Source organism: Melospiza melodia, chromosome 1 (assembly GCF_035770615.1).
Source record: "Melospiza melodia melodia isolate bMelMel2 chromosome 1, bMelMel2.pri, whole genome shotgun sequence".
Classification (NCBI taxonomy): Eukaryota; Metazoa; Chordata; class Aves; order Passeriformes; family Passerellidae; genus Melospiza; species Melospiza melodia.
This window is the reverse complement of record NC_086194.1, coordinates 122,130,582-122,149,041: the sequence shown is the minus strand read 5'-3', so window position 1 is coordinate 122,149,041 and position 18,460 is coordinate 122,130,582. Positions and strand designations below refer to the sequence as shown.

The window sequence follows — 18,460 nt, the reverse complement described above, 5'->3', positions numbered from 1 at the left end:
AAGCCCTTTGGAAGTGTTAGGTACCTATGCACAAGTTCCCTGCAGGTCTCTATGACGACAGCACTGCCTTCTTGGAAAGCCTCTCACAGATACCATGTTCTTCATATTCTCTAGAGTTTTAAGAATTAGTGGATTCTCTTTGTCTCCAAACAAAGCCAACAGCACTAATGCATGTAACAGCTGGGTCTATAACCACCTATTCTGCTTTTTATTTTACTTTACAAACATGAAGTCTGAACAGAATGTTAAGCAGGATGTGAAGCTGATATTTTAGTGACCCAAACAGAGCTCAGCATTGTAATGTCAGTGCTTATACATGCTTTGGCCCTCAAGATACACATTTTTCACTGTGTTGGACCAGATGCAGTATCTTTACCTTAGTAATGGGAGGATGTTTCCCCTTCTCATTCAGCTGCACAAACACACAAAATTATCTGCTTTAAAAATCACACTTTTCTTGTACAGCATACCTGTGCAGAGCTAACTGAATAAGAGAAAATTTGAATCTTGGTTAAAGGTAATTTAAGGACAAGTTTTACAGATCAAATTTTGCTGTTTGATTTCATTGGGAGTGGATTTTACTTGAATGCTTTTAATTCGCCCACCCACAACCACTCCCCCAAATAATTTGTAGGACTGAGGCTTCAGCATAGGTACATAATTCATAGAACATTTGGTAAGAGAGAGCTGTGAATGACTGAAGCAAAGGATGGGGAAATCTAAGCTGTAAAATCCACCTGGATTATGATGAGCTGTTCACAGGAACTCTGTGTTCTCTGAAAGTGGTATATAAGAAACAAATGTTAAATATTTTAACTCATGTTATTTAACATGGGTAATGGTAAACCCAGGAATAATTCATAAAAATGGATTCAGCTTCAGAAAAAAATTTTTAGGAAATCCACAAAGTGACAGGAAAGTACATTACCACGACTGTAAAATCTCAAGGTACTGATGGAGAGCTCACACAAGGTTTTAATGCAAAAGCCAGATGCACACCAGAGAGAGGGAGAGAGAGACACAGGATGGATTGGAGCTGGGAGAATTTCTTTCCCCATTTATTATTCTTCTTATTAAGCACATTGTATGTTTTCCACTAATAGGAAGGCAGTTAGACAAAAGATGCAGCAGTACTAAAAGGGCACACAGGGGAGGGAGTTGGAGCAGTGCCCTTCTGCCCCAGGAGAGATCTCTGGCTCTCCTGTAATGGCTGGAATTCTTTCAAACACTCTAAATAATTGCTCCATAAGATGATTAAAAAATCAGGAGAGTTTGCAAGGAAAGGGGTGATGGTGATGTTAGGTAATCAAAGCTGTCAACTGGAAAGATGTGGATATGCCTAAAAAAGAGGAAGGGATTCAATGGAAAGGACAGATCTGTTTTTCTTTGTCAATTGTAGGCACCATGTGTTTAGTTACAGTGCTTTGTAAAACTCCAGTGTGCTAGGACTAAATGTCATGCAGATTTAGGATGGGCACAATCTCTTTAAACTTGCACCATTCACATTTAGGTGGAACTGGGAGAAATATGTGAATTTTCTCATTTTAAGTTGTAAGGAGCTCAGTAAGATAACTATTTAAAAATTCATGGATAATATAATTTCAGTGTACTTCATGTCTTCTCAGTAGCCATATTTCATATATTGTTTTTAATGTGAAAGTCTTTATTTCATGAGCAGGATATAAGGGAAAATATTCAAGGAACGGTTGTTTTCTTGTAAAGTTTCACAGATGTAATTCTTATGCAAGCTAAATTCTAACTGTTACCTGTATGGTGTGTTGTTCTCTCATCAGGAAAATTGAATTCATGTCTCCTCATGTGTTTCAGGTCAGCAAATTCCACCCTTAGATCCTCATGAAAACAGTAACAATGGAGCAATCAAACTTGGAAGGCAGACTTCACAGACGGGTAGGCGGTGCTGCTGACCCAACTTGATCTTTTTAGATTTACTTGAAAAACAGCACCGTTTGCTTTTTTTTTCACTGAGAAAGGACTTCGTGATCTCAGTGACGTGGCTCCTTATCTTGAAAGCAGTAATTTCAATACTTCCCATGAGCAATAACGCAAGGACCAGAAGCAGAAGGCTTTACTTCAAAGGGATTTTGCAAAACCCAGTTGGAAAATCCTCTCTAATATCCTGTCAAAATTAGAAAGTACTCCGATTCTCTGTTTCAACCAGTGACTGTTTTGTTGGGGTTTTTTTTAATAAAAAGATCAGTTTTTAAATAAAATTTAGGTTTTCTGCAAAAACTTATCTTCTTACATTTGCAAAGTGGACTTGGCCTGTTTTTAGAGTTTTCTCTGTAATAATAGGGTGAAAAAATCTCATAAAACCTGAATTTTGGCTTACAATTTCTCTGCCATCTTTTTAGCTGGACTCTGCTTCATGATTTTTCTAAATCTGCAGCTTCATCTTTCAGTAAACATCAGCAAGAAGTGGACTGAATTTGCTAACTGAAGAAAAAAAAAAAGGATCCAAAGGATGAGTGAATGCAGTTTTTATGGACTGGAAGTCAAAATCTGTGTCAGGAAGTGCTGTGTATGTGGAAGAAGGAGTTGTCACGAAGGAAACTGCTGGACCCCATACAGTTCCAGTGTGCTCCAGAAAGAAGTGAAAATGCAGCCCCTGTGTAGAGTGGAATGATTCCCTGTGTATGGTGTGGGTTCAATAGTTGCTGAAAATGTAAAATGAGCGTAAATACAGGCTTAATATCCACTGCTTACCAGGGTTCCTGCAGATCTGTGCCCCAGACCAAAGTTGTCTGTGTTCAAGGTTGTGTATTCCTTGGTTTCTAAGAGAGGGTGCCACAGTGCCCCACTCCGTGTGGTCTCAGTGCTCTGCTCCAAGAGGTGTTTGAGTTCAAAGAACGATATTTCTGTACAAAAACTGCACAAGAGAGCACAATATTATTTGGGGTTAGAGGATGGAATCTAAAAAACAAACGTGAATGTTTGCTTACAGATGTAATTCCCTGAATTTGTGGAGTAATCTTCTCAATTGTGTGGGGATGTGGTGTGGAAGGCACACTATGTGATATCTTTGAAGCGTGATGCTCTTGGAAATGCAGTGGAGGAAAACATTCCTTTAGAGGGTTATGAAGTAGAAATAATGTTAAATTGTATGTGTTTTCAATTTCTGTCTTTTATGAATGTGTGTGACTGAGATGATAAAATCCAAATTTATCTTCTCCATCAATTTCATTGGAAGTGGGAATTGGAGTAAGAAATGCTGTATTCAAAACCAGAGCCCAGCCTGAATTCCACAACATTAATTTGTTCTCTTATGAGGAAAATTATCGCCGCTGCACATTTTCAGGAGGGCTTATGAAAAGCAAACAAAAGGGAAAAATAACTTTCCACAATAAATCATGAGCAGGCAGCCGAGAGCGTCGTTTCCGTGTTGATACATAGAAAAGCAGACCTTATTGGCTGGTTGTGAGATTGCTTAGATAAAATGTCACCAATTGTTAGGGCTTGAAACAGAGCCAGATAAAATCAACAGGAACATTTTGTCTCCAAGGGTTTGGAGTAGCATAGGTGGGAAACATCCCTCTGCATTTTATTTGAGAACCTATGCTGCATTGTTTTTTCACATATAAGTAGTTTCTCCTATATTTTAGCCTCCTTTGAAAACACTCATTCTAGAAAATACAGCCTTGGAGATTTTGGCCAAACTTTCAGTTTTCAGCTGTGCTGATATATGATCCATGTCTCTGTCTCATTGCAGCAAGTATTTAACTGATAATCTAGGGTTATTTAAATGAAAATTCAGTAATCATCATTGTGGACAGCAGGGGAGGGAGACAGGCTCCCTTAGGGAACATTTAATTCCATCCCAGTACAAGCAAGTCTGCCAGGGATGCCTGGCTCTTTCACTAGGCTGGGGAGGGAAAAGCTTAATGTGGCCTTCAGTGCTAAGGAAATTCCAAACTTACCAACATCACAGGTTCATACATTTTATGGGTCTATGACCCAATGCTGGAAGAGATCTGATTCCTCCTATGTAAACCCAGTAAGAGGCTAGACCAGTTACCCAGAAAACAAGATGAGATCGAACCCATGTTTTTAGAGGTGCCATAAACTTTTGTTCAATATATAGCAGTTATCCGTAATTGATTTTTAAGCTTTTGTAAATCATTGTTGCATATTTTTATTTTTTCTACCATGGCATCTCAAAACTTACTAAATCCTAACTGAGATGTCTGAAAGCTTTTTAAGACAATTTGTGAGTACCCTGTATACTCTAATTTATGTTAGAAATGGCAATTGTTGCTGATCTTTATGGGATGTTGTCCTGAACAACCAGCTATCACAGCTGGCTTTGAGCAGTATGTGAATCAGAACAGGTTTATGAGTTATATGTTAAAGTATTTTTAAATTGGAAGTTTTTATAATGGATCTCTGACAGATTTTAAAATTTGAATGGCGACTAAAGAGGTTTTGCTTTTGGTAGGGCAAATCTAAATCACTTTATTCTGCTTTCAGTCAAGAAAAAGAGTTAAATTAATAAGGAATCTGATTGTATGAGTTCTTGAGATTTAGGTTACTGGAAGCTTCAGTAGGGAAGTCTGAAACCAGAATAAAAATAACAGGCCAGTGTGCTGTGTAGAGCATCTCGCATTTTCTCTGAACACAGGGCCCACTTTTGACAATATTGTTGCCTCTCTGCTGTTTGTCAAAGCAAAGGTGTAGCCCCTTCAAATAGGGCAATTGTTTGTTTAAAAATAGTGAATTTAAAATGTAAAATTAATGATTTCTGCTCCATTGGTTCCCTGTATTTCTTGGAAAGTACCACCACCCTTCATAAACAGTCAGAAAAATGACAATCTCAGAGTTGAAAGTTTAGCAGCAACTGGAATTCCTCTTAGTAGTTAATGGCTGGTGAAAAGCTGAATTACTGTACTGGAGCACCTGACTGTGTAACTGATCTTCTCTAATAACAATAATAATAATAATATCAATGCTGCAGTTCTTGGTTAGCCAGCTGGTGCTGGATTTGTCCAAGACTGATTTTCTCAAGAGAGCTGGCAGCAGGACTGAGGCACAGGCTGTAGTGCCAAGGATATTTGGTGGAGCTTGTTTGCACTGTGACTCAGGACTGTGACTGTCCAGTTGAGGGTGACTTGCTTTTCTGGCTTGTCATGAACAAGTTTAAAAAAAAAATATGAAGGAACTAGTGTTTGTATATGCTCTGCATATGTGTGTGTATATAAAGTATGGTTTTGTATTGTTCTGCTGACATGTAGTGTTTTTTTCACTATGTCTGGTTCTCATATACAACACATTTTATTCTGTAAGTACATTTTTCTGTTAGTGATCATTTCACCTATATGAACATAAAGTTGTGGATCAAAGGTAGCAAGAAGATAGAGATATGCATAGGTACAATTTCTGACTTGCCATTCTTGTGCATGAAAATGGCATATTCTAGAAAATGTTTGTCTTGCAGATTGAGAAATCTAAAACCAGACATATTTTTCAGGAATTGGAACTTAGAAGTAATAAAGTGACGCTCAAAAACTTATTATTTTTGGTCACAGTACAACATGTTATCTAAAGTGCTGCAATGTAATATGAGTCTGTATCAATACCCGAAAAACTTATTTGTCATCCCATGTTTTCACTAATCTTCATGGCACATGGGAATAAGCATGACCAGATAGGTTACACGTGTGAGCATTCTGGCTGTCATCACACTGTTTCACTACAGTGATATATTTTACTAACCTACCCTTAATTATTTATACCAGAGTCGGTGATAAATTTCCAGTTTAAAATCACCTGCTAGGTACTCTTCCTCTGTTTTGTTTATATAAGAGCTTTGGTTGGGCTGGACCCACTTGCTTCATGTATGGGGTGCTGCAATCTGTTAATACTTTACCTTTTGTTTTACATATTAATTGTATCATACCTAATAATATTTTTCCCCCTAAAATGTAGTTTTTGTGTTTTATTTAACCTACAATGATTAACCCTAATAAATGTTTTAAATGGTTCTGAATTGGGACTATCTCTGGTTTCAATAAAGCAGAACAAAATAGCTTCCATTTTGCATGTCCTTTGCTCTTGAAAAAGGCCTCTCTGCAGTCTGTGGATTACTTGCCTGGGATTTAAATGCTGCTTTAAACGTGTGTGGATGGCCTTTTAACAGAAAGTGAATGCATTCCTGGGGGATCCTGCAGTCCGGATGAACTCCCCAAAACCAGAAAAAGAAGATCTGAAAATCCTTTTGCTATGTTATTTGATTTATCCATTAGAAGAGAGGGACCTGAGTGGCTGGCATCTGCTTAGAAATTTAGAATAGTAGCTGTCAGTAGAAAGTGAGCTTCCAGTTACCACTTGCTTTGAATAACAGCAATGACTAATATGGCTTGTAAGACACTTCATCTTTTGTATGCTTTTATTTTTCACCCTACTTTATGTCCCTCCCTCAGACTTGTGTCTAGAAGAATTAACACTCTCTTAAGAAATGTGCAGTGTTTCATTCCCTTTGGTGCTTTGTTTCAAGAGGTATTTAACTACACCAGCAGATTTTTGCACTGTTTGGTTCATATTTTCACAGTTGTTACAACAACTATGGGGACTGTGAATGAAGAGCTGGGTTTATTAAGGAAGAACGGGGTTTTGGAGTAAGACTTTTCTGACTGCCATGATAAATTCAATGCACAGCAGTATGTAAGAAGCAGTGTCATTCAAATAACAGCACAGAACACCACTTTTCTGTGTAATGAGAAACCAATATTTCAAAGACATTTCATACATGGTGAGTTGAGTTACTGCTGGAAGATACACAGGATCTCTTCCTTGCTTTAAAGCAATTAAAATTATCTTGAAAAAATTATGTATATTACCTCCAGCTGTGCATAAACAAGAAGGAACCCAGGTACATAAGTGTAAACTAAAGGGCGATGTACTTAATTAATGGAAAGCCTAAGCCCTTTAACTATTATCAGTGTGTTGGAAAATCTGAAGTGAATGCTGTTTTGCCCTTAGGTGTTTGAAGAGAATTGTGCCCCTGAATGGATCAGTCCTTGTGTTGTCAGTGGGATGTTTTACATGGCTTGGAAGCATGTGCTTGTGGTGCTCTAGGTTAGCTTGAAGTTGAATTCAGCAATGAGAGGGGAGCTATACGATTGACTAGAAATAAATCTCCTCTGCTTTCCTTTGAAGATTGAAGGTTGTGTCTCAAGGTACTTAAGGAAAAGTATTTGACATTTCGGCCTTCAAAATCTTCACCACTGCAGCTTCAGCCTCTGCAAAGAGCATCATAGGACACCCTGCTGTGATCTCCTGAGCACTGAAATCAGGACAGCAAGGCTGATGAAATAGTCTGTGTAGCTACTTCATACCTCCACCCCCTCACCTAATCTGCAGAACTGTTCAGGCCACTACCAGGTTTCCCTCGCTTCCCTGAAAGGAAAAGAGTAAACTGAAGGACTATTATTTTTTTGTCTCCTTTCAGTGTTGTTTTATATAAGACTACAGAATAATTTTCTTTAAAAGTGTTAAAACATTCATAGAGGGATAAACTATCTAAAGGTGTTGTACAAATGCCTTTGTTAATTGGTGCTGGTTACTCCCTAAGGACTTGACATCAATGATAGGATGGATGTCTTCATTGTGTAATGGGGTTCTTGGCCATCAATAAGGTCCTCTCTTGGACTGCTGTTTTTTGCCAGCTGGACCAGGGATAAATTAATTGCTTGATATAAATGCTCTCACACTGTCCAAAAGTAAGACTTCACAAAAAAAACTATAAAATCAATAGCTAGCCACATTCAACAGGTTAAAGATGAGAAAGAATAAGTATTAGCATAATATGGCAAAATATAGCTTTTTTCATATCTATTTCAGGTGGGTTTCTTGTGTTTCAATTAAGAAGAATCTTTATTGCAAAATGCCTGCATTTCTGCTACTACCAAGTGGGTCTTGATGCAGATTAGTTTGCCTTATTGCCTACCACTGCTGTGTATTCTGTTCAAATAGGGAGACAGGCTCTTGATACTCATTCATAATTCTTTTGTTTTCAAGACATAGCTCTAGAAGTGTTACTGGAATTGTTTTGTAACACGGGCATTGTGAAAATTTAAAGATAGTACACTGATAGAACTTGAAGTGTAAGAGACCTGTACAAACTTGCATTTAGTGTCACACCAATTAACAAGTTTTTAATAAGATATTGTTATTTAGTATGGAGAAGAGAATTTTGAGGATCCTGGCTAGGTATTAAACATTTAACAGCTTGGGAAGGATTTATTTTATCTGGCTGTTAAATGACTCATTTTTTTATCCCTGAGACTGCCTGAAAGACTTACAAAAAAAAAAAAAAAAAGAGCTTTCTTTGAAAAGTACTGACCTTGTTTTCTGAAAACCTCCTGAGGAGCTCAAGCTTTCTCTCTCCCATCATCTGCCAAAAGTTTTTTGAGACACACCTTATTTATGATAAAAGACTCAACCATACACTGGGAATTTTAGAAAACAAAAATGTCTTTCCCCTAAAGTCCATTTAATTCACATTTGTTTTACTTAATGCCACTCGTGCTCCCTCCACAGCAGTAAAATACATGTTTAAATAAGAAGATAAATATCTACCAACTAAACCCCTATTCCCCTACATCAAGTAGGGTACCCTGGGGAAATGATCTGTTACAGACTAAAAGAGAAATGATCCCTCTGCTTCTGATTACATATTGACAAGAACAAATCAATAAGAAAGTCAGCTTACATGTCTGAGAGATGCCCTTGAGGAAAATGAACATCACATTCCTTCCTCTTGGTCAATATAACATGACTTGGGGGAACAAGCAATAGCATTGTTGTTACTGACGAAAAATAAATTAAAAATGCTTAGGAGGATAGCAACAGTTTCTCTTCACTTTTTTAATAGGGTTGAAATGTAGGTTAATCATCTTATAAAAGAAATCCCTGTTACCTGTCATCTTCAGACATTGGCAGCTTTGCTGACAAATATGTGTTGGGAGTTGTCACAGGGGTTTAGCAAGAAAGAGCAATGGATTCAGCCTGGATGACACAATGCATTTCTATATTCCAGCTCTGCAAAAAACTACATCACCAAACCTATAGAATCACTACCAAATATCCAAGCTCTTGTGTGTGTTCATCACTCATAACATGGGGAAATTTCACACCATAGATATTTACCTAAAAAGAATAAAATATGTAGAAGTAGTCCAATAAGAGCCCTTGGAAAGAAGGATATTCAAAATAAAGATGTAGCTTTTCTGTGCTATTTCTTGACACAGTCAGAAACACAAATGAGAATTAAATAGCTTTCCTGGCAGCATTCCCTTTAGAGATACTGTTTGTCCTATGAGTTTTGCCACTCTCTGCAAGTCATTCCTGATTCTCAAGGAAAATTTGCTTTCAAGGTGGCAACCTGAACTGCCTGCTGGCACCCAACCAGCTCCCCTCCTACTCTGCAGCCTTTGACACCACAATGGTTCTCCCCATAATTTCAGTAAGAAGGGACAGAAGTCTTGAGATGTGCTGGAAATATGAACTCATTTTGATGCAGGAAAAGGTTTCAACAGTTTAACTTGTTTTCTGATGATACAGATACCAGAAAAGCAAACTATTTTTAATATATGTAAGTTTTTTACCGCAGTAGTTTTTTTCCTGCAATGTTTCAGGTCTGAAATTTCTGGAGGAGAAATAGGTTTCTTGGAATGAGAATGAATCCAGAATATCTTGTTGATTACAAAATTTGAAGAGGGAAAATAATGTTTAGAACTGAAAAGAAGGGATGAACAACATGAAAATATCCTACCCTGGGAGATTCTCTTCATAGTGGGTCACAACCCCTCTGATGTGATAACAAACAAAAGCTGTGTCTGAAGTACAAAACCTAGATTCGGGGTAAAAAAGGATACCATGCTGTAAATGGTCAGAGTGCATATACACTCATTTCACGGCACAGCCACACCATCTTAACACCACTGTTGCTTGAGAACCCTAGCTAATAAATAAGCATAAATAAACACAAGATTAGAGTACACCAGGTGCCTATGCTCCACCTATTAAAAATGATAGCATATCTTTACATGTGGGTATGCCTGAATTTACCAAGTGCAAAGTCCATGGAATAAAAGATGATACTCATTCATGCAGTCCATGACACACCAGTTACTGAGTTGGAACTCTGGACAAAGGGCTTTGGCTAATACATTCCAGTACATTTATGTAGCCACCCTGCTGTATGGTTTAGCTTTTCATGATGCTTGATGCTGTCTGAATGATGTCTTGGAATGATAGGTGCTTTTGCACAAATTGTTCCAGAGAGGACTAAAGAAGAAAGGATGAGGCGATGATAAACGTATCCAAGTAGATTTATATTGACTGATTGAACCACAGCATGTAGTATGTACTTAAGTAGTTGCTGCTGGCAGTATAAAGGCTTTACAATAACACAACATCCATCACTGAAAGGTAAAATGGAGCGATTTTTATTTTAAATCTCTTGGGAGGAAATTGATGCCTTAGAAAATCTGCAGTGCTTGAGTCATCAAGTCATCACTGTCAGCGGGCATGTCTTTCAGACACTTCACCTTATCTCACTGTGACTCACACACCAGGGAAAGATGCACACCATGGCACAAAATTGCACCCTCCTCTGTGTGATAGACACAGCTGAAAAAACTACACGGCCTGAAGCAACTACTAGATTAGAAAGAGAGTTGCCATCTGAGAAGGCTGTTTCTCATCACATCCATGACAGCGAGGTAAGGATGTCTGGGAGCCACAGGTTTCAAAGCTCTAAGAAAGTGGTTACTTAGCTCTTTGGCAAAATGACTCAGCCCGACTCTCTGGTAGTGCAGGAGAGCCTGAAGTTACTGACAGCAGCTTTCTGACAGGTCTGCTTTCGAAGACAGCTAGTTTTCCTGATAAAATGGTGCCAGGATTCCCGTGAGGAGTCCTCATTTCTCAAGAAGTTCAAGGAAAGATATGATCCCCACCATTTTCAACCATATTTTGAAATTTCCCTTCCATTTAGTGGGAGCTCCAAGCCATAACAATATCCTGGATGTTAGGTAAGTCCAATGTATATTTCAAGCCATGAAATGTGGCCACAGGCAGGAAATCTGAGTTCAGGAGCTTGTGATTTTCTACTGGTATCTTTGGATCATTCTGGAAATGTAAGGAAGCCATATTTCAAGCTAGGCCATCTGATTTTATACACAACCATGTCATAGAAAGTGTGTGATGAGGAGATAACAAAACTCTATCAAATTTTGTAGTTGTCACCATTTTAAACATAACCATTACTATGGCTATGTCACAGTTGTCATTTGCTCGCATCCTTTATACTCAGAGCAGGTCCTTGGAGACTGTGCATCAGTAACAAAATGTTTAACCAAGTTAAAATATTGGATGTTCAATCTTAGGCGGGGCTAAGCCAATGAGGTTACTCTTTAGGCCATTTTCACATTCTGAGTTGGGCTTCCAAGCCTGGAGTGCAATCTACAACAAATCTCAGGAGGACTGATCTGGATAGCTTTGATGGAGAACAAAGCAACAAGCTCTATCATTACATTTTGACTAAGTCACACTTTAACTGTGAGGATCCGACTCTTCTTTAAAAACCATCACATTTGGGAAAGCTAGTGCGTTCCACTGACATCATGTGTGATATTTCTTGACCATTTTTTCTCTTTATATTTACTGAAAAGTGAAATGAGGTTTTCAATCTTACATTGGTCTCTTAGAGAGTGAACTGGATAGAATGCGGAAATGGCCTAAAGTGAAATCTTATTAGGGCTTAGCCACCTCTAAGATTGAACATCCAATATTTTTGTTTTGTTACTGATGCTTAGTCTAAAATCCAGCTCAGCTCTCTCTGTCACAATTGTACAGTCTCTGAATAGCCAACAAGAGCAAAATGCAATGATTTCTTTTTTGCCTTTGATATGAATTCACATAGGGACTAGTTTTTTGACAGCAAAACACAGTTTTTACTAAGCTACTTTGAAAAGTTGGATTTCTTTCTGTTATCATAATGAAGTGATATATTTTCTTCTCTCTCACTGTACGTATGAGAGTATGTTCATCAGTGAAAACAAAACACATTTAAATCTTCAGGCTTCAATGCTCCCAAAGAGTATGACAAAAAAAAAATTGTGGAAATACTGTTGGAGTTATTAATCTTCATTCTGAAGTAATATTGTCGGTGCACAGGGGAGATTTCAGATGACTGGTAAAAAGTGAATGTGGCACACTGTAAAGAATAAATGCAAGGAGTTTTGGATAATTATAAGCATTATATAGACCCTGGGCAAAATACTAATGAAAACAGATTATAAAGACAGAAATAAATATAAATTAATTCATAGTTAGTATCTTATGTAATGTATAAAAATATATTTTGTGTGTGGAAAAGAGATGCATTCAAGCAACAAGATGAGACTAAAATACAATTGCTTAAGATAGATGTATTGATTTAATACACATGGATTACTTTAAGTCATTTGATGTAGCCCTGCATGACAATCTGGTAAAAAAATGCAGTACTATACAAAATCAATTTACCTATATCAAATACTCTGGGAACCAATTAGCAGCTACATCAGCATGTTTCTACTCTCTTCTAATGGGTTATTTAACAGCTTCAAAGGAGCTAATACAGCTCAATATCTTTATCAGTGATCTGGAAGAAAACATAAACTCTGCTGCTAACTTTGCAAATTACACCAGAATTGCTGGAAAGGAAAGAATGAAGAGAACAAAATTACATAATGGTATTGAAGATGCTGCTTCAGATCTTGAGCATTAAGCCACTCTTTTAAAAAAGGATTAATCTCAATGTGGAAGATAACACTAGCTTCTGTCTTCAAATGTGGAATTCTCTGAAGCTTCTGGTGCTGACCCAGAGAGGGAGGGTGATTAATGAATAGAGACTACTCTCTGATCCACTGGAGGTTCCCCTTTTCCTCCTTTCTATTATTTATCTTACTCACAGAAGGAAAAAATGGAATGGCCTGACATAGGAAAAAAAATACATTACAGATTTGCAGTGGCTAATTCTGTTTTACGACTAGATTAATTTTTATTACATTTCTTTTTCTCATACTAGGGAAAAAGGAGGCAAAAAGTGTTCGGCCTCCTTTGAAGAGGAAAGCAGGGGGAGTTTGCTGCAAGCTGCTGGGAACACAGGGGCAGGAACAATGTGAATTAGTAGAGAGGAAAAGGGGGAAAAAAAACCAGAAAAAGATGACAGAATTAGTTATGGGGTGATGGACTGGGAGCAGAAGAGTCTCTCTCTCACTGTAATTTTTTTCCCACTGAAGAACAGAATTGAAGACAGGAAACCTGTGGCAATAAAATAGAGACTGCACAGTTAAAGTCTGTATTAAAGGCATGCTCACCAAATATTTACAATCATTTAACTTAATGAATTTAACAGTGCAAGTCTATTTATGTTTTTGTCTGCAACAGGTATGTAGGTACAGGGCCAAAGTAGCAGCTGAATGGGTACAGTCTCCCAGCCTTCCTTGCTCATGCTTAGTGTTGGAGGAGGAAAATGGCAGATATTAGAGTTGTAGGTGGAAAACCCTGCACAAGGTCCAGTGTCCATAGCATAGGTAGAAGTCTGCTAAAGGACAGAAGGGACTGGGTTGCCCACAGGGAAGGGGAGCATCAGAAAAGCATGACAGGTTGCTGTCTGGTGAGTGCACATGGGTGAGGAGCGGAAAGGTCCCACATGAGCTGATCCAGGTCAGAGCATTGTTTGCTACATGGGGCTTTCTGCAGGTCTTTTTAGCCCTTGCAAACAAGAAAATGCTGCCAGGTATCCCTGCTTGGCCTCTGCTAAGTGTTCATACCTCTTTTAAGGTGACCCACCAAAGTACCAGAACAAAGTCTGAAAGACACAGCCCTGTTTTTGTGCAGTGTATCAATTGCATATTGAAATCTAACAGGTCCTCATGGATATCATTTGTACAATTAAGCGATAAATAATTCAGTATTTGGCAGTCAAAGACTCCATCCATAATAATATGCAGACTTTTTTCTTTTTTTTTTCTTCCCAGAATGCAAAGTAAATATTTCATAAATAATCTCTCAGGTAGAGTGTTCAAGCTTTTGTGCAGACACAGAACACTTCTGCAACAAACAAACCAGAGTGGGGAGATGATTTTAGAAACCTTGTGTCTTTACTACTAGACATAATAAATTAGTCAAAAGCAAAGAGTTTTCATCTGTGTATTAGCCCCACATTAGTAGGGGCTTCTTGCATCAGTTAAAGAAGCATTAGGAGCCATCCCTGTTTCCTGCCACAAGACAAAGGTAACGGTGCAAGAATTTCCAGGAGATGCCCACAATCCACAAAAGCAGAGTGGCTATGGATGCCCACAGGAGCTGTGATCTTGCAAATATGCAAGCTCATAACTTCATGTAGAATTTCATGTATCCAGCATTCCTCTCAATTGCACAGAAGTGTAATTGCAGAGGCAGACCTTTAGCTGGCATAAGTGCTTGTGATTTAACTGATCATTCACAATGGAGAAAAATCCTTATGTTATTTGGTAGCAGACAATGGGAAAATGGATATTTCCTCATCAGTTACTACACAAATGATTGAATCCACTGACAGCTTTAATGTCTCCCCTTCTTGCTCTGCTCATTTTCAAGCTCTTAGCTAATTTGATCTTTTGGCAGAGACAAACATTTCATTCTCATGTTCATGATACCTATTTATTTTTAAAGTGTTGTTAACATAGTTTCAGCTGTCTCCCTCTGTCTGGTCCTGCCTAATTGATGTAAAAAATAGCTGTTTAAAATGTTCTTCCTTGAGAAAAGTTGCCAATTCCCCCCCAGAGATCTTCTCCTTGTGTCTGCCTCCTGTCAATTCCACTCAATTTTGTAAGAAAAATCTAGCACTGCACCTTCAGAGTGTGTTTACCTTCCCTTGTAAAACCATTGCAAACTAATGTGCCCTGGGAAAAGGAATTGGATCCTTCCCATTTGCAAATACCATTAACAAAATTGTGGACCAAATTCCATATGCAGCTCCAAATTACACACTCAATTAGGGCCTGATCCAATGCTTATTAAAGTCACTTGGAAAATTCCCCCTGATTTTAATGGGCTGTAGCCCAGACCTCAGGAAGTGGACATTTCCACTGCAGATGATCAGTTTAATCTTTGGGCATGCTGGAATTCATGCAATGATATTCTGGAAAGGACTTCAGAGGTCACATCTCAAGGCAAGATCAACTAAATTTACATCTCCCAACAGATGTCTAACCTGTTCTTGAAGGTCAATGACTGGGACACCATGGATTGTGCTTCCAGGCAATCTTTTTTGTTAATTATCCTTACTCTTAAAAAGTTCTTCATACCTGCTCTAAATCAATTCTTGCTCTGATCTACAGCCATTACTTCCTGTTTTATTCAAAGTAAATGGGAGAAGACTATTTTTTTCTCTTTCCAATAGCTTTGAATGTATTTGAAGACTATTACTGAACATGTGAGATCCTCTTTTCTTCCTTAGGCTAAACAACCTTGGTATTTCAATCTGTTCTTATGTTTCAATCCATCTGTTTTCTGGATCTTAGTCAATATAGGTCTGTTCTTCTGGACTCCCTTCACTTATCCCACATATCTTCTGACAGATAGGGCCCAAACCAGACAAATCCCTTCAGCACAGGTTTTATCAATGCTTTGTAAGAGTGGAAGCCATTCAAGTGTCAGGCACAGCCTCAGCACAGTGCTTGTCTTTCACACATTGATATGACACTATTGGCTCACATTTACCTTGTGACCCATTAGAACTGAAACAGAGCATAAATCAAAAATATAATTTGAGGGCTTCCTGGGATGGCTGGGGAAATGCTGAGGGTGGAACTAGCACTGCAGAGCTGCTATAGAGCAAATGAGAGGGGGAATTTGAATCCCCGTTGCCAGATGATTTCTTCAAGCTGAGATTCAGAAAGACCATGACATTGTTTGCAAGAATATCAGCTTGAGAAAGAGATGTATATGATGACCATAGGGCACTATCATGCTGGTTCTGCAGAATTACTTCTCAGGTAAGACTCATTTGAGTCTTTTAAGAGTCTTTAAGGAGGCCTTAACACTTCTCTTCTGGAAGCAAGTTTCAGCTATGTACTTCTGTTTGTATACTTAGCTACAATTTTGATTTTTGGCTACTTTTTAGGAAAGTCTTTGTTGATTTTTAGATAGGCATCATCAGCAAACAACAGCTAACACATATACACACAGAGACTGTATTTTGTATATTGAGTTGTCTCATTACATCCGTCATGAATGGGTATGAATGCAAGAATAAATTCTGGTAACAATATTCAAAACTCCACTTCCTTAATAACTTTTTCCTTTATCAAAGGACTAATGGCTTTTAGCACATTTGAAATTGTCTTAGGAATCCTTTGGTTCTTTAAATTGTACTTTAAACCACAAAGGCAAGATAACACTTCTGTCTTGCTCTTACAGGAGTCAATGGTCCAGGGCAATTTTGTGTTCAGTAGAACAGAATTGGGTCCAAAATATGAAAAGCACACTAAATTTCATGCTATAGCTGTTTATGAGAATGCCATTATGTGTTATTGGCTTCTTTCTTCATGAATATTCAACATGTATTGTGTGTTTTTATATGTAATTTACTGTGGCAAAGAAACACACTGTAGTTGAACCATGTTGAAGATATTCAATCAAGATCTACTTTTCCATTCTGTGGAATGGAAACATTTGAATATTGCTGTAAATCTTCAATAATAGTTTGGACTGTGACTTAATCTCTGATTTACAATATAACAAGTGGGCCTAAAATTATATATGGACCTCTAGCAGTCAAGTAAATGATGACTAGAGCCTGCTGTAAGAACAGTTTTGTATTTCAGAAGAAAAACAGCAGCAACAAAAGGCCAGGTATTTCTCTAAAGAGAAATTGGAACGTATTCTTGGCTTTATACCTTTGCATTTTGCAATATTCACTGACTTAGCAGTGCAGGATGCATGAGACACTTCACTGAGTGAGATCCAGAGTTTTCCCATTAACACAACAAGTAATGCAGCACTTGGTTACTCTTTCTGACAGTAACACCAAGAACTGGCAAAGAAGATTGTGAAACTGTTTTATTGCAAGGCATTTTCAAGTTTAGAATTGGTGGGACTGACCAAACAACCTGCACAATAAACAGGAAAAAGCTATTAAGAATCTGAATCCATTCTATTACTTCTCAGGAACAGAAAGTGCTTATTTAATATTTAATAGCAAACAATTTTGAAAGATGTCAAACTATCTTGAAACTGAGATATTATAACAACAATGCTGAATTTGCAGAGTGAAAAACATCAAGATCTACAAATACACAGGACAAATGTTGACCTCAGATTAAGCAAATGCTATCCTTTTGCAAGCAGTGATGAATACACTAATAGCACTTCTGGAATGACATTATTATCTCACTGAAATCAGTGACAGGAGTTCTATTGACTGCAATACATCCAAGGTTTCGTCCCAGAGCTGTGCTGTGAGGTGATGAAATGAAATTAATCAGATGTTGGGGAAGGTTGCCTGATATTGCTATCAACAGCACAGGTGTTGTTTTAATATAAAAAATTACATCAGTCTGGATGAAATAGAAGCATTAGATCAGAAATGACACTAAATGCAATAAAACAGATCAATGCATTAGCAAGCTTCAAAATGTGTTCAAATAACAACAAAGACCACAGTAAAAACCAGCTTTGAGTTGGAAATGAAACTGTGGCCTTACTGGGGTCCTTTGCAGCCTTGCTGATGATGTGACATCCCCCCAGAGCTTGGGGCTGTGCCCTGTTCTTCTTCACTGCCTCTCACTGTGCTGTTGATAAATACCAGACCAGTCTTCCCCCAAACTGTGCACACCCCCTGATGTCAGTCCCATCTATTGCACAGCCATGCCTAACAAGGTGTTTGCATGGGAAAACCTCTAAGTCCTGTTATCATATTAAGGAGAGATCCAAACTTCTTGTTTTCCTCAGTTTTTCTTAAACAAGAGGTGTGTAGAAGAATTAGACAACGGAGATACTTCTGTCTTCTAAATCTGCATAGCAGAAGCTTCGAAGCTTCTTTTTATTCTGTTATTTTTCTACCTCATTAAAAGGACAAAAGACAGAAACTTTTGTGGCATTCAGCATTTTGCAGCCATTTCCCATGTCTTGATTTTTTGCCAGCTGAGACCCAGTTCTTCTGGTACATAAGCAGCAGGTAATTCTGGAGGCTGAATTACTGTTTCTGAAAAGTGTGCACTATGGCTTAATCTTTGCTTGATTCATGAACAGAAACAGAGGAAGATAACAGAGTTAACATTCTTCTTCTGTTTTAAGATAGAAGAAGAAAAACCTCTATTTTCCAGTTTATCTTCCAGATCCCAAGGGTAAGAATGCATAAACAGAGTGGAACATTTGTTTTGTTAACAAAGCCCAACAGACCACCAGATAG

The 18,460-nt window shown here is 38.0% G+C and overlaps 1 protein-coding gene across 1 annotated transcript in view; it reads left to right on the top strand.

Annotated features, from left to right (window-relative positions):
- The window catches only part of RAB31 (RAB31, member RAS oncogene family), a 62,122-nt gene extending 56,121 nt beyond the window's left edge, over positions 1 to 6,001 (top strand). Inside the window, exon 7 of the mRNA XM_063166108.1 lies at positions 1,828 to 6,001. Within this exon, the coding sequence (XP_063022178.1) occupies positions 1,828 to 1,925 (98 nt within the window). The 3' untranslated portion in view covers positions 1,926 to 6,001. The remainder of the gene's footprint in view (positions 1 to 1,827) is intronic.
- Positions 6,002 to 18,460: the final 12,459 nt, after the last annotated feature.